The sequence below is a fragment of the Terrapene carolina genome, unplaced genomic scaffold, assembly GCF_002925995.2.
Source record: "Terrapene carolina triunguis isolate 2854851 unplaced genomic scaffold, T_m_triunguis-2.0 Scaffold951, whole genome shotgun sequence".
Lineage (NCBI taxonomy): Eukaryota > Metazoa > Chordata > Testudines > Emydidae > Terrapene > Terrapene triunguis.
The window spans coordinates 3,966,073-3,990,559 of record NW_020665302.1 but is presented as its reverse complement, the minus strand read 5'-3'; the positions used below and the strand labels follow the sequence as shown (position 1 = coordinate 3,990,559).

General features: G+C 51.1%; 1 protein-coding gene across 2 annotated transcripts in view; it reads right to left on the bottom strand.

Moving 5' to 3' along the window:
• Positions 1-4,798: 4,798 nt before the first annotated feature.
• SCARF2 (scavenger receptor class F member 2) overlaps positions 4,799-24,487 on the bottom strand; it is a 92,457-nt gene continuing 72,768 nt past the window's right edge. Inside the window, exons 10-11 of one of the 2 annotated variants that reach the window (XM_026661210.2) lie at positions 8,232-8,384; positions 4,799-7,098 (exon numbers count right to left, since the gene is read on the bottom strand). In XM_026661210.2, the coding sequence (XP_026516995.1) occupies positions 5,864-7,098; positions 8,232-8,384 (1,388 nt within the window). In that variant the 3' untranslated portion in view covers positions 4,799-5,863. The remainder of the gene's footprint in view (positions 7,099-8,231; positions 8,385-24,487) is intronic. The other variant, XM_026661211.2, reaches the window with a different exon arrangement.

Here is a 24,487-nt window from a genome sequence, read left to right as displayed (position 1 = left end):
AATAATTATCATGACACTCATGACAAAATCATGAGAGTTGGCGACACTGCATCCAGGGTTTATTTATGTGGATTCAGGCTGGTTTGCTCTTTTTTTAATCTTATGTGTTCTGAATTTATACCAACCCTTTTGCAGAAAGCAAGATTAAGCCGCCACCTTGTTTGCTGGCTTGTCCCTGTCCCTAGGCACCTTTTAAAAACAATAATTGCTGAGGTGGGGCTAAGCAAATGGGAGCCCAGAGCCTCTCTCTCAGCCATGGCCTGCAGGTGAACGTTGGGGGAGGCTAGCCCCCAGCCCATCCCCCTCTGTCTGAGGGCCCACCCTTCCCCTCCCTTTCCACCCCCTCCCCTGCCACAGCCCAGAGCACACACCTCCCCTGTGGCCACTGCCCCCACCCCCACGGTCCCAGCCCCGGAGTGCCAGGTGGGCAGCATGGCTGGAGTGTCCCCAACCCCAGCTCTGGGTGGCTGGGTGGGTGGCACAGTGTGGCCCCAGCCACAGCGCCCCCAGCCCTGGGCCTTGCGAGCAATGCCCCAGCTGCGAGCCCTGGCCCGGCGGCGGTCCGGGTCTTCGGCGGCATTTCGGCAGCGGGGGGCCCTTCAGTGCTGCCGAAGACGCGGAGCGACTGAAGGGCCCCCCGCCGCTGAAATGCCGCCAAAGACCCAGACCGCCGCCGGGTGAGTACAAGCGCCGCAGCTCCCCTGCTTTGCCCAAGGCCCCCTGAATCCTCTGGGCGGCCCTGGCTGTTTGGGGAGGCACAGCTTTCCCTGGCCTATGCTACCCACCGCATGCTCTCAGGTCAGAGCAGACAGGGGCTCTTGGGGGAGGCAGTGAGAGGCAGAGTAGGGTGAGGGGAGGAGAGGCAGAACCAGGAGTCCCACCGAGCCAGCCAGGCTGAGAGAGAGCAAGGACACTCCAAAGCTCTGGTTTAAGGCAGCATTACCAACTCCAAGTCAGGCCCCCCCAAAAATCATGAGCCTGGCTTAAAAATCACAACATTTAAAACAATAACATTGTGGGATAAGTACATTTTCTGGCTGGTCTTTGAACCTTTAGGGCAGCGTTTCTCGAACTGGGGGTCCCTACCCAAAAGGGGGGGGGTGCAAGCCTATTGTAGGGGAGTTGTGGTATTGCCACCCTTACTTCTGTGCTGTCATCAGAGCTGGGGGGCTGGAGAGTGGTAGCTGCTGGCCAGGCGCCCAGTTCTGAAGGCAGCGCCGCCGTCAGCAGCAGCGCAGGAGTAAGGGTGGCTTGGTATGGAGGGGGGTCATCACACCCTGAAATATTTTCAAAGGGGGTCCCAGCAAAAAACGTTTGAGAACCTCAGCTCTAGGGGTTGTGTTTTCCAGCTTGTCTCTGCAACCACGAGGGCTGGCTGGTCAGTTTTGTTTGTAGTGGAAGGTGGGGCTCTAGAAGCAGGGCAGGGCTTTAAGAGAAGCACCAAGGATCCCGATCCAATTGCGTGAGTGGCAATACTGGGAGAAGGCGGCGGTGGGGAAACAGAAAACCCAAGAGGAGGAAATGGAGCCTGATGGGAAGGAAAACCCCAGCAATCAGGGAGGTGAGTGGAGGGTCCTCAATCCACTGCCTGATACAAAGGGAGAGGATAGGGAGAGCACCCCCCCCCCACGGTGCGATGATTTATGGGCCAAACCAGAGCTGTGGGGGCAGCCTGGCCATCACGTGAGAGTTCTGTGGGTGGGAATGAGTGGCCGACCGAGCTGATCACCCCAGGGTTGGAGCGAGACTCCCACAGGGTGTCACATCCGGTAAGCGAGGGAGAGTGTCAGGCGAGGGGGGAGGTGTGTGACAGAGTTGGGCAGCAGTAGCTGAGCCAGCACACAGATCGGACCCCCGTGCACACCTCACAATGGGAACTGCGCCCCATTGCGAGCTCCGCATTGGCTGGAGAGAGGTAAAAGGTGAATGAACTCATTAGCCCAGAGGTACCAAAGGCACAAGGACGTGAAAGAGAGGAACAGCCACAGCCACGCGCTCCCCGCCCTGCCTTGTCCCTGGCACTCTGGGGCACTGTAGCTATAATGCTGCACAGGCTGTAGAGGTGGCGGGAGCGAACGCTGTAACTAAACCGCACAAGGGGTCTCCGAGCCGTTTGGGGGCGAGAACGTAGGCAGGAGCAAGCCCGCCAGGCCAGTGCCCTAACAACCACTGCGCTACTTAGGTGGCGCTCGCGCGCTTTCTGGGGCTGGGTTCGGGCTGCTACGCCGGGGACAGGCTGACCTGGCTTTGGCACCGAGAGGGATTGAGGCGGAGCATCCTCCGCAGAGCTCGTGGCTTCCCTCCGTCCTGCCATGTGCCTAAGGGTACGTCTACACTGCAATTAGACACCCGCAGCTGACCCGTGCCAGCTGACTCGGTCGCAAGGGCTGCTGGGTCGTTTAACTGCGGTGTAGCCCCCTCCCAGGATCCTGGACTCCAGCTCAAGCCCAGACATCTACGCTGCAATTCAACAGCCCTGCGAGCCCGAGTCAGCTGGCATGGGCCAGCCCTGGGTTTCTAATTGCAGTGTAGACACACCCTAAATATCTCTGTGAATCTGGACCCCAGGCTCTGCCCCTCTCCTTTACATTTCCTACAGGCTAGCGCAAGTGGCTCCCTGTTCAGCTTGCCCGCTCCTGTGAAGTTCTCTCTTGGGCACCTCACTCGCCCCCTACAATGCCTGGGTGCCTTACTTGGTGTTGTGCAGGGTGCCTAGGAACTGGGCCTTGCAACGCCGCAGTCCTCTTTGTGGAGCGAGCAGTCAGGGCGGGATGTTTCAAGGGATTTAGGCTCCTAAAGCTGTTGCTAGGCTGTGAGATGGCCATTATTACCTAGCATAACTGCGGTGGAACTCAATGCGAACTAGGTGCTTAGGCACTTCTGCAAATCCCATTAGGTGTCCAAAAGCATCCTCAGGCCCTTTATACCTTTACCAATCTGGTCCTGTGGGTCTCCTGGCTAGCCTCACTGTCCTCCGGTGCCAGGGGTGAATTAAACCAGTTTGAAAGGGGCCTGCCGAGGGAGCCAGCCTAGGAGTCTCTTGAAGACGGAGGGCACAGTTTGTGTCCACTGCCTCCCCAGTTATCCAAGGGTCTTGGGGGCTACTTCAGGCTCTTCTGCCTTGGTGAAATTGTGAAAGGCCCACCGAAGCTAAGGCAAGCCCACCAACCTAGCCCAGCTCACACCTTTGTGGCTCATCTGCTTCCCTTCCCTGCTGCTCTTATACAAGGGCTACAACCGTCCCATTGCACCTCAGGAGGGCGTCACAGCGTTGCTAACTCTTGCAGTGTTGTGATTCTGGCCCCTGCTGCAGGAGCTCTCATGAAAAGCTCCTACCATCAATAATATGGGGGAAACACAGCATGAGTGAATGCCTGGTTGCCTAGGGGCAGATGTGGTGAGATACAAGTCAGGTGATCATGAGTGGTAGCCCTAGTTCTTCCACTGCCAGTTGAGAATATATCTGCTCCGCTTCTTATTAACCAAGGCCTCATACTGCTGTCTGAGGGGAGAGAATAATAGCTCATCTATTTTCCCAGCTACAAAAACGGGCGCTTGCCCAATGTCACTAATGGTAGCGATGAAAATGGAACACAGGCCTCTAACATAACAGACCCACATCTCATCTACTTTGCCACACTGCCTTTCAGAAGGAACGTGCCAAATTATGTGCTTGTGCAACCCCTGCTAACAGTGTGGCTGTGTCACCCTCTAGTGGCTATACTGCATATAGCGGTTTCTGACTTTGCGACTGTCTCCACGCTAACAGCTGGTTCTTCTTCAAGTCGTGTCTCTATGGGTGCTCCACTTCAGGCGTGCCTGTGCCTCGAGCCGTTGATTGGTGCAGTCTAGCTAGCAGTGCCTGTGTGGCTCACGTAGGCGCCCTATGCCTCCTCATGGCAGACACCGAGGCTATTATAGGGGTGCACAGGCAAAACGCCCTCAGTTCCTTCGCTCCCACCTCAGCCTGAGCCAGAGCCCTAGCATGTCCCCCTAGACTGCTCAGCCTTCTGGTTTTTCTTGCAGTTAGACAGTTTCTAGTTGTAAGTTAGGGTTCAGTAGAGTTAGTTTAATGATTTTACATCCAGAGGTCCAGGATTCCATCCCTGCTGGGACCCCAAAGAGGGGCTTTGTCAGACATGGCTATACCGTCTGTAACCACTCGAGAGATTTGGGCACCTACCTGCTTAGCTCATTTGAAAATTCTGGCTCGCATGAATTTTTGGGGTCCAGCTCATGACTTTGGAAGCTTTAGGCTGGCAATACAGGGCCAGCTCCATTTCCCTTTTAGTGGCTTCCTCTTTTCGATATGGGGCTTGTTTTGTACATGAAGGACTTATCGGTGGCTAGGCCGTGGGCTGAGTGGGCCGAGAAGCAGCTTCAGGTTCAATCCAACCAGCTCAGAGGCCCTGAGGCTGAGGTGACAGAGCACATGAATGATAATGCTAATAGCTTATACCATTCCCATAACTGGGCCTTGCTGAAAAGCAGCCACCTTGGGGGTGGGAGAGGGCAGCCATTTAATACAGTGTGCCCTGCACAGGGGTGCCAGGCGGGGACTTGGTTTGTGTCATTGAGACATTTGGATTTGAAGGTCTCTTCTGCAGGTGCATGGCTCCTCCCTGTCATCTGCAAGGAACTCCACGTCCCCTCCAGAGGGAGGAGGGCTGGGTCCAGGGGCAGGGTGCTCACACCGCTAAGCATTAAAATAAAACAAAAGGAGCCCGGTGGAAGCCTTAATGCAGCCACGCAGCAGGCAGTGATCGGCAGAGGGCACGGGAGGAGAAAGCACCAAAGGTAGAGAAGAAATACACTTTTATTAGGAAAGCTTTCTGCAGATGTGCCAAATTCTGTAGTACCAATCACGCCACACAGCTCCAGTGGAATGGACCCCCTTAACCGGGACAGCCACTCTGAATGGCGTCAGGCCATAAATAGTACTTTCTTCACAGCCACCACCAGCAGCAACATCCTCAGACACCAGAGGGGGCATCAGTCGAAACCAGCTCGACCTCACGCTGACCAAAGCAGCGTGCCTGCAGAGGAAGGTGATGCCCAGGGGAGTTGACATCTTCAGAAGATAAAAAGCTAAATGGCAAGGAAGAAACACAAACTAAACCCAAGACAGTGAGCACCGCTGGTCCCAGTGCTCCACTGCTCTGGATCACACAGGATCCGCAGCCGGCTCCTCTCTGCCAGGATGGACCACACAGGATGGACTTCAGGATGGACCACACAGGGGCCCTGGGCACATGGCTAGCAACAAGAGAAGACTGGCATTGGCCTTGTCTGCCCCTCTAATACACGGAGCAAGAGCCTTGGCCTCTGGCTGCCATCTGCCAATGTGAATGCGACAGACCGGATTAGGATACAGGAAGCAAGCTAATCCGTTACTGCAGAATACAACACGGGGATTTCTAGTAAACAAGCACTGCTTATGCAACCAATAATACTGCTACAAAAGGACAAAGGCCCTGCTCAGAGTCTCATGCAGCCCCCCCTCAGAACTCAGGGCAGGCCAATGCAACCCTGCCAACCCTTCCACATCAGGGGAGCTCCATGCGGTCCTTCTCCCTGCAAAAGAAACGGGGGACGCAAGCTGCTCCGGCCCCCGTGAGGAGAAGATACATGGCAGAGGGCACAGCGCAGCTTGGGAGGTGGGCGTCTGTGATGGGCAAAGAGTCCGAGGCCCCAGTGCAGGACAGAGATGGCTCGGAGGCTTCTCCAGAGCCCACTTCCCAGTTCAGACCTCCATTTCCACTGACCCTTCCTGCAGACTTGCTGAGAGCAGAGGGGCTTCCTCTGCCTGCCAACACTTGTCTGGTGCAGTACCAGGCCGGCACCTGGGGCCCACGGGACTCCTCTACTGAACTGTCTGAGGGGGCATTATGGCTGCTTTGGGCTGCTCCAAGGTGGCTTCTCTGCTCTTCTTCCTAGGGGGCTTTTTAATGGGTGTTTTTTTGCTGGTCTGGTCACTCAGGGGCGCGTGCTCCTGGCTGCTGCTGCTGGAATTTTGCTTCTCTGCCCTTTTGGTCTCATTGACCGTGGTCTCCGACACGGGGCTGATCAGTTTCTGCAGGTTGGGGGAGGTTGGCAGCGCCGGCTTGCTGGATTTCTGGCTGCTGCTAGTGGCCACAGAGCGCTTGGCTTTCTGCGGAGGGGTGGGTTTCTCCCTCTGGGGCTGCAAAGGGCTCACCCCATTTTGCCGGGCGCTGCCATCGCCCTTGTTGAGGCTTTGAGTCTTTTCCTTCAGTTGAGCAGCCAGTAAAGTGGCTGCCTCCGAAGACAAATGGGGGTGGATGGCCTCGGAGCGTGGCTTGCTGTGACTGGGGCTCCGGGGGGCTTCCCTGCCTTCCCCTCCTTTCCTGTCTGGGTGGTAGTTTCCCATTTTTTTCAGAGCATTTTGGACGGCCCCATTGATGTTCTCCATCTGCTCCGAACTGGCCTTGGTCTTCTGCTTGGGCTTGGATGGTGACTGGGGCTCCCCAGAGAAAGAGGCTTTGCCCTCTGGGAAGCTCAGCTCTTTCAGATGTTTCTGCGCTTTCTCTTTGCTCCTCGCGCTGCCCTTGTCATCGGCTTTCCCGTGGAGGCCGGCCGAGGTCTCACTCGGGCTTCTCTTCCTCTTGGCCTGAGGGTGCTCAGAGCAATCAGGCTGCATGGCCGCTCTCTCGGGCGACCTGCTGGGAGCGGGGAGCGAGTTGGACTGGTTGGAGTTGTACTTCCCATGGATCCAGGACACTTTTGGCTTTGTGGAGGGATCAGGGGGAGGGGGCTTGGTTCTCTCCGGGGAGGGGGATTTACCATTCACTCCAGGGCTTTTGGTGTCCATTGTATTTTCATCTTCGTCCTTGGACTGCTTGGAGAGACGGGCGATTTTGGCATAGAGGGCTCCGCTGGTGGAGCCGGAGCCACAGGACGACCTTTCGCTGTCGGAGGATTTGAGCAGGGGTGTTTCGCTGCTGTCTGCTTGGAAGGCCTTGACGGAGCCCGTCTCTTTCAAGAAGGTATACTCTCCAGCCTCCTCCGCGCTGATTGGGGGTGCCAGCTTCTCCACCAGGCTGCAGGCAGGGCCTCTCTCTTTGCTTTCACCCACACCCTCTGCAAAAGAGAAAGCACAGATACATTACACTGTGCCACGGTGCACAGGAGACAGGATGGGGCATGAGGGCCCCACAGCGAAGGGACGGGAGGAAAGGGTTGGGACACAAGTTATAATCAGGCAATGCTTTATACTACCCCCATGGGCCTTCTGTCCCTGCTATTCACTGCCCTATGGACCTTATACCCCTTCCCATAGTCCTGTTATATACCCACACACATCCATTGTCCCATAGGCCTCATACCCACCCCCTCACATGGGCCTGCCATACCGTCCTCACCAGACACCCCCTCAGAGCAGAGCAGCCTCGTTTGTATGTTGGGGTTGGCTCTCTTGAAGGGGTTGGTCAGACAACCTAGGGCAATGGAGCAGCCAGAACACAGCTCAAAACCCCTCAGTACAATAACAAGGCCACATGCTGGAGGCTGACAACCTACAACTAAGGTCCAAGAAAATCATGCTTCTGGGACAAGAGCCTGCTGAGACATGGATTGCCACGAGGTGAAATGATTGGCCCTCCTAAAGGTTGGTGCGGCATCCAGGAGTCCTGGGCCCAGTGTCCCAGAATGAGGATCTGCAGGAACAGGGTCCATTCTGAGCAGAGACATTTGTTCTCTTGGTTGCTAAAATAACCATGGCTTTTATTTTAGAGCGGCTTTGGCGTTGTCGGGGTGTTGGTTTGGTTGCTTTATTTTTGAAGGAGAAAGAATCATCCCATTGGCTTGGGAGAACCACACAAAGCATTGCACACACTTTGGACAGCTTCAAGAACAGAGGAACCTCCAGGATGAGCCTTGGCAGCGTGCCTCTGAGACGTCAACTAGACAGAGGAGGAAAGAGTGCAAGTGGGGGCAGGCGGGGCAGCATCTCTGCTGAGCTCCCATCTGTTGGGCAGGGCTGTCTTTCGGCGGATGGGTGGGCTGGTGCCAATCCCAGTGTGCACTGACAGACATTCTGTATCACTCCCCACTTGTGAAGGCATGTAACCCCCCTGCATCACAGGGGTTGCCGTGCCAGGGGAACAACTCAGAGCTGGAGAGCCCAGATTGATTAGCAGTGGCAACGGGGATCATCCTATCCAGCAGCACAATCAGGCTCCTGGCTCTGCCCACCCTGCCCAACGTCCACTCACCCTCATGGGGTACACAGTACACTGGTCCCTCGTCGGTGGTGTCAAAGGAGGAGAAGGAGCCCCGGGAGGACCAGGAGGGAGACGGTTGCTCCACTACCGATGGTGGCTCAATGAAACTGCAGTTCATGGTGTTCTCCAGGTCATGGTGAGCCACTGCAACGGGAGAGAGCGGAGAGTTTAGAGCAGCGCTCTCACATCACCTCCCACGTGCACTCCAATCTTCCTTGTACAACCTTGGGGGAGAGAGAGACTCCCACTCCCAGAGAGCCAGTTCAATTTCCAGAGAGTGCCCATCCAGAGCCATCCTAGCACTTCCAATAGGGGCTACATACCAGGGAAATTGGTTGAAATAATAATTAAAAATAAAATAGTAAAACATCTCGATGATCATGGTATGATCTGAACTAACCAGGGTGGCTTCTAAAATGGAAACTCATACCTCTCCAGTCTATTACAATGTTTTGAATGTGTCACTAAAAATAGCTGGTAAAGGGAGAACCTGCTGACATAATTATTTGTGCTTTCTAAAAGCCTTTGAGAAAGTCTCTAATGTGAAAGTTTTAAGACAACTAAGTTGTCATGAGTTGCAAGGTGAAATATCGTCATGGATAGAAACTAGTCTAAAGACAGAGAGCAAAGAGTAGGAATAAACAGTCAATTTTCAACCGAAGTGGTTAAGCGGAGGTGTCGCAAGGCTCCATACTAGGCCCTGTGTTATTTAATAGATTTATTAATGGTCTGGAAATGGGGAGGGGAAGAAGGGTGGTGGCAAAATTTGCAGATTACACATTATTTAGGTTAGTCATGAGAGAACAATTGTGGATATTAATGATGTTAATGAATTTATATATCGAATACTCTCTGCATTATATATAGTGAAGCCCTGTATATTATGCTATGAAAATGCATACTCTTTCCCCCCGCTTGGAATAGTGAGGGAAGAACAAGCTGTAACTATCTGCAGAATGTACTTTTGGTACTGAGCTACACTGGACACCACTGGGTTGGAGCCAGACATAGGCCCAGTGTTAATGATTTACTGGCGTATGGACAATGGCTAGAGCTGATCAAAAAGAAGAGAAACAATGTGAAAATTTTCAAAATGTTGAAGTTGTTTCCTTTTTATATAATTCAAACCAGAACAATATTTTATTCATTTGACTATTTTTACCAAAGATGTATTGAAATGCAAGGTAATTTACATCCGGAGAAATAATTCAAACCACTCATACACCTCACTGGGACCTTGATTCACAGATTCCAAGGCCAGAAGGGACCATTGTGGTCATCTAGTTTGACCTCCTGTTGTCACAGGCCAGAGAACTGCCCCAAAGTAATTCCTAGAGCAAAACATTTAGAAAAACATCCAATCTTGATTTGAACATTGACTGTGATGGAGAATCCACCACAGCCCTTGGTAAATTGTTCCAATGGTTAACTGCTCTCACAGTTAAAATTTTACACCTTATTTCCAGTCTGAATTTGGTCAGCTTCAAGTAATTGGATAACGTTAGACCTTTCTCTGCTAGACTGGAGAGCCCATTATTAAATATTTGTTCCCCATGTAGGTACTGATAGACTGTAATCAAGTCGGCCCTTAACCTTCTCTTTGTTAAGCAAAACAGATTGAGCTCTTTGAGGCTATCGCTATACGACATGTTTTCTAATCCTTTAATCATTCTCATGGCTCTTCTCTGAACCCTCTCCAATTGATCAACCGCCTTCTTGAATTGTGGGCACCAGAACTGGCCACACCAGCGCCAAATAAAGAAGACCTGAGCACTGTTGTGGAGATCTCTGCTCCATTTGCAAGAGCGACCAAGAAAACAAACAAAATGTTTCGGTGCGTAAGGACTGGCATGGAGAATAAAACTGAAAATCTCGGCATGCCAGGGTAGATATTCGATGGTCCGATCTCCCATGGAACACTGTGCCCAGTTCCAGTCCACGCGGCTCTAAAAGGATATTGCGGAAATCGAGGCGGTTCAGACACAAGAATGATTAGAGGCATGGAAAAAGTTCCAGAGAAGGAGAGATTAAAATGATGGGGATTGTTTGAAAGGAGACAAATAAGATGAGCTATGATAAAAATAACCTAGCCCTAAGTGATGGGGATCAGGAGGAACTCCCCACGCGCCCACTGTCTCCCGTCATTGCCAACTGCAGGTGTTCTTGCCCCTGCCTCTGAAGCAGCTGAAGAGTGCCTGAGAGCAAGGCTCAATGAAGAGGGAATGGCTGTGGAAAGCAGCTCACCAGAGTGCAACCTGTGAGTAGCTGGCTCCTTGACACACTGCGCCCCGCCTTGGGAGTGAGCCGGCAGGCTGTGCAGTGCCAGCTCCAGAACAGGAGGCTCCTGTGCAGAACAAACCCCCAGGGAACAGCGTTTCCTGTCGCTGTTTGGCTCGCACATCTGGCGCGGGGTGACTTTCAGATAAATCATAGGCTGACAGTGGCTGGGAGAAAGCTGGCCACTTCCTATGGGCTCCTTCCACGCTGCTGGAGGTTCAGTCACTAAACACAGACTGAATTCCCGCTTAGGCTCCAAGAGGACAGCAGCACTGAGGTTCCCCGCTCACCCGAGGCGAGGGGCCAGCTGTGATATATGGTCTTTCCTGCCATAGTTCCCAGGAGGTGCTAGAGGTTTCACCTGAATATCATCCAGGTGGCAAACACGGGGGGACAATACGGCTAGGGAGCGCTAACCTGCTAGAAGGTGTTCTCTTTAAAGGTCCCATGACACTTTGGGCAGATTTCAGAACTGCTGGTCCCATTAAAGCATTGGCAAAACTCTCACTGACTTTGATGGGGCTCGGCTTTCACCCTGGCCTCCCTTTTTGCACTCTCAGTTTTTGGGCACAAAAATTGCAGGCATAAGTTTGCAAAATCTAGAGAAGAAAGGCTGTGACCCCATTCAGACTCCCGTAAGAGCCAGGGTGCTATGCCCAACGTCCTGGCCAAACTCCTACTCAGGCAATTCCACCCGGCCTCTGTACGTTTTCCCTGTAGTAGCAATTGGACTGTGGTATTCACCTTCATTTCCTCTCCTAAACGGCTGTGTAGTGTAACATAGCTGCCGAGTCCCGCTCCTGCGGCGGCTGCATTTTAGTGGCAGGTGACATGATCGCTATATATTTCTTACTTTGCAGTCCTCATGTGGGCGTGGGAGGGGGTGTTCTGAGACTGAATGAATGTTTACAGAGCACTTTCAGATCTTCAGGTGGGACGTGCCAGAGGAGCAAGGACACGAAGCTGCGCTTGGCACATTTCCACGTGAAGAGGCAGGCCCCGGGGTTGAGTCTGGAGGTGGGAGGGCAGTGCAGGTCTGGGGAGAGGACGTCAGTGTGTACAGAGAGGCGTATGCAGGGGGGGCGGAAAGCGCATAGGATGTTGAATACTTCCTGTATTTTAATGCCAAGTATTGCTGCTGATTTCCTAGGCAGGGCAGGTTTTGTGGGGCACAGGCAGGGCAGTGAGAGGAAAGGTTTGCTGGGATTTCCCTTGCTGCTCATGGAGTCATACGTGTTCGGGCCAGGAGGCGCCATCCCAACTGAACTCCTACATAGCCTGTGAGGAGGCTGCGCGGAGGCCAGGCCAGCCCAGCATCAGGACTGGAAGCGAAGGCAAAGGCAGATCCCTGCCCCAGCTGTTCTTTTGATGCGTGGTTCCATGTGGCACGCAGGAGGCTCCCTTTGAGCCCAGGGCAGCCCAGCTTCCGTCCACTCTTCCCATTCCTTGCGGCACACGGAAAAGCCAGCAGTAGCGTGGCCCTGCCTCCTGGGGAATGAAGCCGCGTCTGTGGCAAAGTCCCAGAGAGCCCCGTTGGATCAGCTTAGCAGCGATGACTCCGGGATGCAAAGCAGCTTTCCCAGCGGCTGGGAGAACAGAGACTTACTCACAACCGAAACACCCTCAAAGCTGGAAGATGCTGCTCATACCGCAGCCAGTCTCCTCCAAGCAGTGCAGGCCCACGGAGAGGAAGGCTGGGATGGACTCCAGAGGGCTAGTGTTGAGCAGCAGCTGGCTCGCAGAGCGGAGTATTCTTAGCTCCCGGCTGTTCTCAGATCATTCCTTTCCCCCTGTTCAGTCCCAGGAAGTGACAGAATGAAATCCTTCCCTCATCGTTGTTTAAACGTCCAGAGATTTCAAACAGGGAAATGAAGCCCGGCCGGTGAGAGGGAGCGTTTGTGAGCAGCTGCAGGGGCGAGAGGAGCGCCAAGCCAAGACAGGCCCCAACTAGCCTGAGGCATGATGCCTATTTGTGAAATAAACACGTGCTGAGGAGTGTGTCTCGGGGCTGGTGCTATTTGTATGTAACAGAAGACCCCACGGCAGAGCAGATGCGCACGGAGGCCCCAGGAACCTTTCTTCTGGCACCAGCTGCTGGCAGCATGGTCTAGATTGAACTAGGCGAGTTTTCTCAAATCAGCAGCTCTGAGGTTTCTGAGACTGGCCCTGGTGGTGCTTCTCTTGAAGGGACAGCACGGGGGGAAAGGCTGCTGTGGTTCCAGAGGGTCAGGATCTTACGCAGCTGGGCTCACGGCCTGAACATTTGGCATGCTCCTCCAGAGATTCCAGCAGCGAGGAAGAGGTGGGATTTGAACTCGCACTCCCCAGCTCAGGCCACCTTTCCCTAAGCCAAAGGTGTTTAGATCACGGCTTGGTTCAGCTACACTGTGGTGCCCTGTCGAGCTGCGAGGAGACATTTTGTACCACAAACCGCGGTTGAGATGAGGAGTTGCAGCTGGGGTTCCCTAGATATTGGAGCTACAGGCCCCTGTGCGGGGGCTGTGAAGCTTTAGGTGAGGCTCCTGTGCTCTGAGGACCTGTGGCTACCTTCGTGGAGCCGCTGTGGCACTTGGCAGGCTCAGGCACCATTCTCTGGGAGTCAAAGAGGGTAGAGACCAACCACCACACTGTCACCTTCCCCTGCGCCTCAGACATTCCTCCTATCGCCATATCTCTACACCACAGGGGATGAAACAGGCTTCCTTGTCCCCCTTCCATGCCTCCCCCCAAACCCTCCTACAGTCGCCGTGTCGAAACCCTAGGAAGTCACATAAACAAACACTTCGTACAGCCAGGATGAAGGTTCAGTAAGTGCAACATCCCCCAGTGACCCCTGTAGAAGCAAGGGAACGGTAAGCCGTGGGACAGACCCTAATGGGCTCATGGTACATTTCCACCAGCAGCGACACACCACCTCTTCCCACAGAACTTCGCCAGCGAAGGAAACCCGCTACACACCACACATTGGTCCCCTCCGCAGCATGGCACGATTCTTAGCGAGGACGTCGTGCTCCCCCCACAAACATGGAGCCCACTGGAACCCGGACTCTGCACATCTCTCAGCACTGAGTATTTGCTGAGGTTGTAATTAGGGTTGTGGGTTATTGAGGAGACCCCCCAGATTGACCACAACCACGTAACACATTTTTATACATCACTCTCTCGTCTACCCTAAGTGCTGAGCGGTGTTTAAAAGCACATTCGCACGCGTCTTGCTGGACAAACCCAGTCTAGACAAACCCAAAGTGCATTTCACTTTGTAAACAGTTCTGCTCCGTCTCTCACTTTCTAGTTTCTATTCAAAATTTTCTGCAGCAAATACTTACCCTTTCTGACCAGCGACTGGCCCTCACTGTGCCTTGCTTATCTTAAAACATTTGGAGTTTTTATTTTCCTGGGTTTATAAGGCTTGTTTTGAGGATTATCACAATATCCCTGCACTGTATATTACCCAGTTTTACTGACATGGACTCGCAGCCTTAACTCCTCTTAACGTTTTTTTTTTCTGGGAATTTCCTTGGGTTCTTTTATTGTAAAATTTCATAGACTCATAAACTCATAGACTTTAAGGTCAGAAGGGACCATTATGATCATCTAGTCTGACCTCCCGCATGATGCAGGCCACAAAATCTGACCCACCCACTCCTGGAATAATTCTCTCCCTTGACTCAGCTGTTGAAGTCCCCAGATCGTGATTTAAAGACTTCAAGTCGCAGAGAATCCTCCAGCAAGCGACCCCTGCCCCATGCTGCGGAGGAAGGCGAAAAACCTCCAGGGCCTCTGCCAATCTACCCTGGAGGAAAATTCCTTCCCGACCCCAAATATGGTGATCAGCTGAACCCCGAGCATGCGGGCAAGATTCTCCAGCCAGACCCTCTGGAAAAAGTTCTCTGTAGTAACTTTTAATATCCCATCATTGACCATTGTTACTAATTACCAGCGATGGCACGTTATTGACCTATTGACTAAAATCACGTTATCCCATCAAACCATCCCCTCCATAAACTTATCAAGCTTAATCTTAAAGCCAGAGAGGTCTTTCACCCCCACTGTTCCCCTTGGAAGACTGTTCCAGAACTTCACTCCTCTGACGGTTAGAAACCGTCGTCTAATTTCAAGCCTAAACTTCCCGACGGCCAGTTTATATCCATTTGTTCTTGTGTCCACATTAGTACTGAAACAACAATTCATCCATGAAACAAGAAACTCCCAGAGAATGTCCCCAGGGTTTATTTTTATTTTATTTTTAATGATGTGATTATATGAAGTGTCAACCTCAGGTCGTATTTATTGTAACTTCCAGGGCCAGACTCACTAGTACGCTCTGGCTGCTCACCCCACTCTGGAGCAGCACAATGCAGCCATAGCATAAGGCCACTTCAGTGGGTGCACACTGCTTTGTATCACCTAAAGCAATATAGAGCAACTGCGGTGTATATGCCCCAGTTCCCTCTCCCTCCTGTACATCCCCCTGCACACACCCTAAACTCCTCCTCCTTCCTGTATCCCCGCACATACCTCAGATCCTCCTCCCGTCTCTAACCTGGGCATTCCCCTAGACACACACACAGACCCTGTAGAGAGCAGGGGACTTGTGTGGAACATTTAAAGGTTAATGGGCAGGAAATTGCTTCTTACACGTCCTCCTCAGCTTCATAGATTCATAGATTCTAGGACTGGAAGGGACCTCGAGAGGTCATCGAGTCCAGTCCCCTGCCCTCTTGGCAGGACCAAATACTGTCTAGACCATCCCTGATAGAGATTTATCTAACCTGCTCTTAAATATCTCCAGAGATGGAGATTCCACAACCTCCCTAGGCAATTTATTCCAGTGTTTAACCACCCTGACAGTTAGGAACTTTTTCCTAATGTCCAACCTAAACCTCCCTTGCTGCAGTTTTAGCCCACTGCTTCTTGTCCTATCCTCAGAGGCTAAGATGAACAAGTTTTCTCCCACCTCCTTATGACCCCCTTTTTTATTTAAAACTGCTATCATGTCCCCTCTCAGTCTTCTCTTTTCCAAACTAAACGGCAAGACAGGAGCCCCGATCGTCAGGACCTACAGAGATTTGCAGGACTGAAGTATCAGGAGGTAGCCGTGTTAGTCTGTATCTACAAAAACAACAAGGAGTCTGGTGGCACCTTAAAGACTAACAGATTTATTAGTTCAAAAACTTGAAGTGAGGTTTTTACTCACGAAAGCTTATGCCCAAATAAATCTGTTAGTCTTTAAGGTGCCACCAGACTCCTTGTTGTTTTTGCAGGACTGAGACTCCCATTTGCAGACAGGAGATCTGCAGCACAAGGACTGCATGCCACAAGGGACCGTGCTTGGCCAGCAGACCCACAGGCATTGCCTACCTTTGGACCTCCATGGGCCACTGAGTTCCTAGGGCTGCAGGAGAAGCTGAGAAGGGCTATTTTCAGCAGGACTGAGGACCATTAAAAAACAAACAAACAAACCCTGAGGAAATTCTCACACACCAACTTGCTGTGGTTGCTGGCACAGACCAGTAGGGTGAGCACGTTACCTTCCAAGAACAGGAAAAACAGACAAATACTGGAAACCCAGGCAAGGCGGGGTTACCACTGCACTTGTAGCACAAGTCACCAGACAATCCCCCTGGGGCAGAGGGCAGAATTAGGCCGGATGCCTCATGTCCAGACGTGCACCTGTCACTGCATTTTCTGGGGTTTGAATAGTGTTTGTGTTAATTCTAAGGCCCCTGCAAGGTGCACTGACCTGCACCGGGAACTCCATCTGAACTGATGCATTCGCATGGGACCTTCAAATTACCCTGGACAAGACTCTAGAGAAGGCCAGTAGGGACCCTTCTGGCCTGGGCGTAGGAATTCTTTTCCATCTTTAATTTCTATACAGAACATAGAATAGAATCATAGAATATCAGGGTTGGAAGGGACCTCAGAAGGTCATCTAGTCCAACCCCCTGCTCAGAGCAGGACCAATCCCCAGACAGATATTTGCCCTAGATCCCTAAATGGCCCCCTCAAGGACTGAACTTGCAACCCTGGGTCTAGCAGACCAATGCTCAAACCACTGAGCTATCCCCCCCCACCTGTTTAGACCCCCCCCAGCAGGCAGACTGGATGGTATTGCGCAGCTTTTTCATCTGTGATCCTGCACTGAAGTGCTAATGTCTGTCACGGGCTGTCATAGGAACACAGGCCCTGTACAGCCCAGGTCACAGCAAGGTTCCACCTCGCCCAGTGTCCTATCTCCTATCTTCGAAAGTGGTCACACCCAGCTGTCCAGAGGAAGGGGTAAGAACCCCCTACCAGGCAATTCTGGAATTGCATGTGCAGAGGGGATATTTCTCCCTAGCCCTATCAGTGGTTGGTGGCTCATGGTCTGAAGCAGGAGGGTTTAGGTTTTATCCTATCCTCTGGAAACACCCAAAAGGGAGGGCAGATACAATGTTGGAGAGAGCAGCTGAGGGGCTTATTCTAGCATATGAAGAGAAACGTGGCCCTACTGGGTCAGACCAATGGTCCATAGAACCCAGTATCCCATCTTCTAACAGTGGCCAGTGCCAGACACTTGGGAGGAATGACCAGAACAGGGCAATTATCGAGTGAAGTCCCAGCTTCTGGCAATCAGTGGTTTAGGGACACCCAGAGCATGGGGTGGCCTCCCTGACCATCTTCGTTAATGGACCTATTCTCCATGAACCTATTAATTTTTTTTAAACCTAGTTATACTTCTGGCCTTCTCAACATCCCTTTGCAACAAGTTCCACAGATTGACTGTGTGTTCTGTGAAGAAGTACTCCCTCATGCTTGTTTTAAACTCCCACCTATTAATTTCATTGGGTGACCCTTGGTTTGTGTGTTATGTGAAGGGATAAATAATATTTCCTTATTCCCTTTCTCCATACCAGTCATGGTTTTATAGACCTCTATCATATCCCCCCTTAGTCATCTCTTTTCTAAGCTGAACAGTCCCAGTCTTTTTAATCTCTCCTCATATGGAAGCTGTTCCATACCCCTAATCATTTTTGTTTCCCTTCTCTGTACTTGTTCAGTTCTAATATGTCTTTTTTGAGATGGGGTGACCAGAACTGCAAGCAGTATTCAAGATGTGGGCGTACCATGATATATTCTGTCTTATTATCTCTCCCTTTCCTAATGGTTCCTAACATTCTGTTAGCTTTTTTCATTCTTGCTGCACACTGAGTGGATGATTTCAGAGAACTATCCACAATGACTCCAAGATCTCTTTCTTGAGTGCTAACAGCTAATTTAGACCCCATCACTTTGTATGTATAGTTGTGTATAAGTTCCAATGTGCATTACTTTGCATTTATCAACACTGAATTTCATCTGCCATTTTTTTGCCCAGTCACCCATTTTTGGAAGATCCCTTTGTAACTCTTCATAGTCTGCTTTGGACTTAATTATCTTGAGTAATTTTGCATCATCTGCAAATTTTGTCCCTTTTCCAGATCATTTACAAATATGATGAACAGCATTGGCCCCAGTACAGCTCCTTTAGGGAGCCCTCTATTTGCCTCTCTCCTTTGTGAAAAGTGACTGTTTATTCCTATCCTTTTCCCCATATTGTTTATACACTGATCTATGAGAGAACCTTCCCTCTTATCCCATGAAGGCTTACTTTGCTTAAGAGCCTTTGGTGAGGGACCATGTCAAAGGCTTCCTGAAAGTCTAAGTACACTACATTCACTGGATCGCTGTTGTCTACATGTTTGTTGACAGCCTCAAAGAATTGGAATAGATTGGTGAGGCATGATTTCCTTTACAAAAGCTGTGCTGACGCTTCCCCAACATATTGCGTTCATATATGTGTCTGATAATTCTGTTCTTTACTATAGTTTCAGTCAATTTGTCTGGTAATTTAGTTAGTACTCATTGGCTTGTAATTGCCAGGATCACCTCTGGAGCCTATTTTAAAAATCAGCATTACATTAGCTATCCTCCAGTCATCTGCTACAGAGGCTGATTTAAGTGATAGGTTACACGCCACAGTTAGTGGTTCTGCAATTTCATATTTGAGTTCCTTTAGAATTCTTGAGTGAATACCACCTGGTTCTGGTGACTTATTACTGTTGAATTTATCAATTTGTTCCAAAATCTCCTCTATTGGCACCTCAATCTGGGACAGTTCCTCAGATTGGTCATCTAAAGGAATGGCTCAGGTGTTGGAATCTCCCTCAGGTTCTCTGCAGTGACAGTAGATGCAAATTATTCATTTAGCTTCTCCACAATGGCCTTGTCTTCTTTGAGTGCTCCGTTAGCACCTCAGTCATCCAGTGGCCCCACTGATTGTTTGGCAAACTTCCTGCTTCTGATGCTGTTCGTTTTTGTGTCTTTTGCTAGTTGCTCTTCACATTCTTGTTTGGCCTGTCCAATTATACGTTGACACTTGACTTGCCAGAGTTTATGTGCCTTTCTATTTTCCTCGGTGGGATTTGACTTCCAATTTTTAAGATGTCTTTTGGTCTCTAACTGCCTATTTTACTGTGTTTAGCCGTGGTGGCATTTTTTGGGTCTTCTTATTGTTTTTTTTTTATTTGGGGTATATATTTAGTTTGAGCCTCTATTGTGGTATTTTTAAAAGTTCCCGTGCAACTTGCAGGCATTTCACTTGCGTGACTGTTCCTTTTAATTTCTGTTTAACTAGCCTCCTCATTTTGGTGTAGTTCCCCTTTTTGAAGTTAAATGCTACTCTCATGGGTTTATTTGGTAGTTCCCCCCCTACAAGGATGTTAAATGTAATTACATTATGGTTGCTATTATGGAATATGGAGTGGTTCATATATATTCACCTCTTGGACCAAATCAAGAATTGCCTCTCCCCTTGTGGGTTCCAGGAGTCGGACTAGCTGCTTCAATAAACAGTCATGAATGGTGTCTAGAAATTTTATCTCTGCATCTTATGCTGAGGTGACGTGTACCCAGTCAATGAGAGGATAGCTGAAATCCCCCATTATTATTGGGTTTTCTGGTTCTGTAGCCTCTCTAATGTCCCTGAGCATTTCACAATCACCATCACCATCCTGGTCAGGTGGTCAGTAGTATAGTCCTACTGCTATCCTCTTATTATTCAAGCACAGAATTTCTGTCCATAGCAATTCTATGGTACTGTTTGATTCATTTAAGATTTTTACTATATTTGACTCTGTGCTTTCTTTCACATACCGTGCCATTCACGCACCAGCAGGATCTACTCTCATTCCTGTATATTTTGTACCCTGGTATTACCGTGTCTCATTAATTATAATCGTTCAGCCAAGTTTCTGTGATGCCTAGTATATCAATATCCTCATTTAATACCAGGCACTCAAGTTCACCCATCTTAGTATTTAGACTTCTTGCATTTGCATACAAGCACTTACAAAATTTGTCAATATTTAGTTGTTTGCCTTCATGTGATGTAATTCAATGGGACTTTTTTTGTTTGACTGTTTCTCTTCAGTTCCTACCAGCACTTTATCAACATCTATCCTTTCCTCCTTACAGTACTAGGATATAGAGAATTTGTTAATAGATCTTCCCCTAAGGGATGTCTCTCTCTGAACCGTGTGCTCCTCCGCATTCTCGGCTTTCACCCAGCCCTTAGTTTAAAACCTCTATGACCTTTTTAATTTGACATGCCAGCAACCTGATTCCATTTTGGTTTCAGAGGTGCCCATCCACCTTTCCCAAAAGGTCCCCAGTTCCTAATTAACCTAACGCCCTCCTCCGTACACCATCATCTCATCCACGCATTGAGACCCTGCAGTTCTGCCTGTCTAACTGGCCCTGCACATGGAACCAGAAGAATTTCAGAGAATGCTACCATGGAGGTCCTGGACTTTAATCTCTTACCTAGCAATCTACATTTGGCCTCCAGGACCTCTCTCCTACCTTTCCTTATGTCATTGGTACCTACATGTACCACGACCACCGGCTCCTCCCCAATACCTCACATACGTCTTGAGAGATCTGCAACCTTCGCACCTGGTAGGCAATTCACCAGGTGGTTCTCCTGGTCATCACAATCCCATATATCTCTATTTCTAATGATCAAATCCCCCATTACTATTACCTGTCTCTTCCTAATAATTGGGGTCCCCTCCCTCAGAGAGGTGTTCTCAGTGTGAGAGGAGACTATGACATCCTCTGGAAGGAGGAGCCCGACTATGGGATCACTTCCCTCTGCTCCAGCTTAATGTTCTCTTTCCCTGAGACTTCCATCGTCCTCTACAGCACAGAGGCTGTCAGACTGGGGGTGCTGTGTCCTGGAAAGTCTCCTCTATGTACCTCTTTGCCTCCCTTAGCATCTCCAGTTTAGCCACTCTGGTCTCCAGATCCCAAACTGTGTCTCTTGAGGGCCAGGAGCTGCTTACACTGAATACACACATATGCCACGAGCCCACAAGGCAGGTAATCCTACATTCGGTGCAATAACCTGCATAGCCCCCACTCTGCTGCTGGACTTCTGCCTGCATTCTCTTTACTCCTGCAGGGTTTCTTTTTGTTTGTGTGTTTTTTTTGTTTCTGTGTGTGTGTTTCTTTGGGGGGCCGGGGCTATTGGCCTAAGTTTAGAGAATGTTTGTTAGGCGTATTTGGCTCTTACGTTCCCTCTCTAAATGCCCCCGCAAAACTCCACTGTTTGCTGCTCCTCTGGTCGCTTAGGAGCTGGCTGTAAAAACCCTTGTTCTCCCTGAGTTAGCCCCCCTCCTTCGTCTGGGATCCTAAAGGGGATCAAAGGAAGCAGGTTAGAGCCTGGTCAGGAAGCTCTCAGCTGAGCCTAGTGGGCTGCTAGGCTCAGCTAGGGTGACCAGAGGTCCCAATTTTATAGGGACAGTCCCGATTTTGGGGTCTTTTTCTTATATAGGCTCCTATTACCCCTCACCCCGTCCCGATTTTTCAGGCTTGCTGTCTGGTCACCCTAGGCTGAGCACACGGCCCCCCAGACAGACCACACTATAAACTTCAATCAAGCAGCCCCACGGCAAGCAAACTTGCGGACAACAAACTCACTCCACATGCCTCCTTCACCTGGAGAACTAACTCGCAACCTCCCATTCGCTGCTCCTGTTCACTAGCTCCTGCCCTGCTAGAATCACTCTATTTTTTCCTGCTGGCCCCTGTGGACTCATTCACTCCAGTGCTGAACAGGTGTAAAACGCTACTGCACCACAATGGGAGTGCCTTGCACTCCTGCGCATAGGTGCCAATGGCTACTGCCAGCTCGGATCTGAGCCTCGGCCTGCCCCTGACTGACACAGGCTCTGCCCTTCTCCACTCATGGGGATGAAGAACAGCACCAAGCTGGATCTGGCCAGAGGCACAACTGGACGCTGCAGGCCCACGAACGGGCATTGCTTGGGCTGTGTTCAAAATCCCAGTGGGGGTCGGGCGACAGGGCTGGTTTAGCGCCCAGCCTCTCCCGGAGCTCCCAAACCTCGGACTGGATTTGTGCTTGTTCCTCGAGGGGCTGAATCCAGACTCCCAAATGGGAGGGCGTGTTTGCCCCTTCCGCCCGACAGGCTGCACTTCTACTCCTGGCACTTCCCCTTCATCCTGCTGAGGAGCTGTGGGGGGATCGGCCTCCAGCCCACTCTGAAGCCAGGATAATAGTAAGACCACATGGCAAGGTCTGCGAGCCAAGGCAAACAGAGCAGCCTGTGACCAAAGCATTTCATTCCAATGAACTAACAGTCCCCTGGCAACACAAACAGTCTCTGCGGCTGCCTGCCTTCCCCTCGCCTTAGCGGGAGTACCGTGTGTGACAGCCGAGCGTGGCTCCTTGGCCTTTTGCTCGGCAGGCCCTGAGGAGCCAGCCATGCTCCTGGGCAGAGAAGCCTTCCTGTAACGGTGACCACTAGCCATCCAAAGAGACAGTGGGGACTCTGCCCTTGACGGGTCGGGAGGAGCCGTGCCAGTCAGCGCGAGGCAATACCTGCTGAATGGGCAAGTGACTCTCAGGAGCTCAGCTGTAAGGCGCAGCCTTTCACACAGCCAGGGCCCAAGAGGAGTTCTCCCTCCGTCTCCCTGTTTACACAAACGTCTGATTTGCAGCCTGCTCCAGGAAGCGCACACAGCTCCATTCATCCTTCCCCACCGGAGCCGCCGCTCTCCCAGAAAGGCCTGCTTCACTCGCTCCCATAAACACAGCGTTTGTTATCGTTTCGGGGTAATGGTCCTCCCGCTTTGGTTCCCTTGGCTCCCAGCCACAGTCCTAGAGCTACAGCTAGGCCACGAGAAAGCGGCACCTCAGGAGAGCAGCAATCGGCGCAGCCGCCCGCAGCGGAGGGGAGCAGCAAGGCTCACGTGCCGCGGGCTCTTATTGAGTGCTGGCACCTGAGTGCCCCGGGCTTTGGGGGAACTGAGGCTGGGATGGGAATGGGGCGGCTCAGCTCTTCTTCAGTGTGGGGCTGGGGGAGGAAGTTACACCCCAACCACAGCACAGGGGCAATCACTCAGTTATTACAACCCAACCCAAATGCATTGCAGGTAAGACTCCCAGCCAGCCTATCCCCACCGCCTCAGCGCCATTGTACAGCATGGGATGACAAGAAATATGCCCCTTTAAAGGAGGCTCCAGGGACAGATCGTGGATGGAACATGGGTACAAGAAGGCATTCCCGAAGGCGTTCCCACCCCCTGCGCAAACACCATCGGGCTGTGTGCAAACCGCCTGGTGTTGCCCAGACTCTATCCTAGCAGCCAAGCTGCGGGCAGCTCCGTGGGACACTTCGTGCAAATATTCAGGGAGCTCTTTGGCAGACTTCCAAATAATTTGCATGTGACCATAAACTTCCAGGCAGTGACAGGGACACGGAATTGAGTTGCACAGATTGTGGCAGCTGTGGTTGGAGCAGGTGAGTGGGTTCTAGAGAGGGTCTCAGCGGGATAGATGGGTCGGTGCTGGGGTGTCTGGGAGAGGCTGCGGTAGGTGAGTGCATGGGTTTGCAGGTGGGGGAATCTGGGAGGTATCTGGTGGGCAGTTGGGTGGGTGCTGGGGTTCCTGCAATGTGTGATGGCAGTTCCTGGGGGTACTGGAGTAACTGGAGGTTCTGGGTGCCTTTAGCAATGCTGCCAGCTATCACAGTTTTATTGCAAATCTCATAATAGTCGGTGTTTTTCTAAAAGCCCTAGCTCCTGGAGTCAGGTGATTACAGGAGAATCTCACCTTGCATTAACAAAGGTTAAGGTCACATGTTCTCCACAGCCATGGCAGCTTTCACATTACACCTTGCTACTAGAACATGGGTACAAGGAGCAGTGCAAAGCTCACTGAATAATTTGCACTAAGTGTCACATGAAGCCGCCCAAAACTTGGCAGCCACGATAGCGTCTGCGTGTATCAACTCTGCGTCACTCGTTATACGCATGTTCCATCAGCAAGGTGTAATGTGAAAGCTGTCTGGGCTGTGGAGAAAAATGGGACCCTTCAAGGCTCAAACCCCAGAAGGCAAATAAACATTTATTTAAAAAATCCTGTGATATTTAAGCCCATATCATGATTCTTGCACACTGGATTTTGGGTGTGCAGATCCTGCCATCTCTCCTGCTCCAGATTTTGGTGGGGTAAGCTCTGCATGGACACCCAGAGCAGGGCTTCTCCCACCCCCACCCTCTGTGTGGCTGGGCAGGGCTGAGCAGGATCTTTATCTTTAACATGAACAAGGTGTTTCGCTGACAGCCCAGTCTGTATTTGGAGAATTTAAATTCTAAATGAGACCTCACTATTGTCAACGAACAGCACATTCCAACGGACAATTTGCACCTCTTTGTGTCTCCCGCCACATCACACATGACACACGATGGAAGCAGCAGGAGATTCAGAAATGAACCACCACACTGTGACAGCAGGAAGGTTTTAACCCACCAGCACAAACATGAGCCAGGACAGAGAACAGCTAAGGCATCAGCAAGCAACCTCCACGAAGAAATTAAAGACTGGTTGAAAACTCCTCACATTGCTACACACAGCCCTGCCA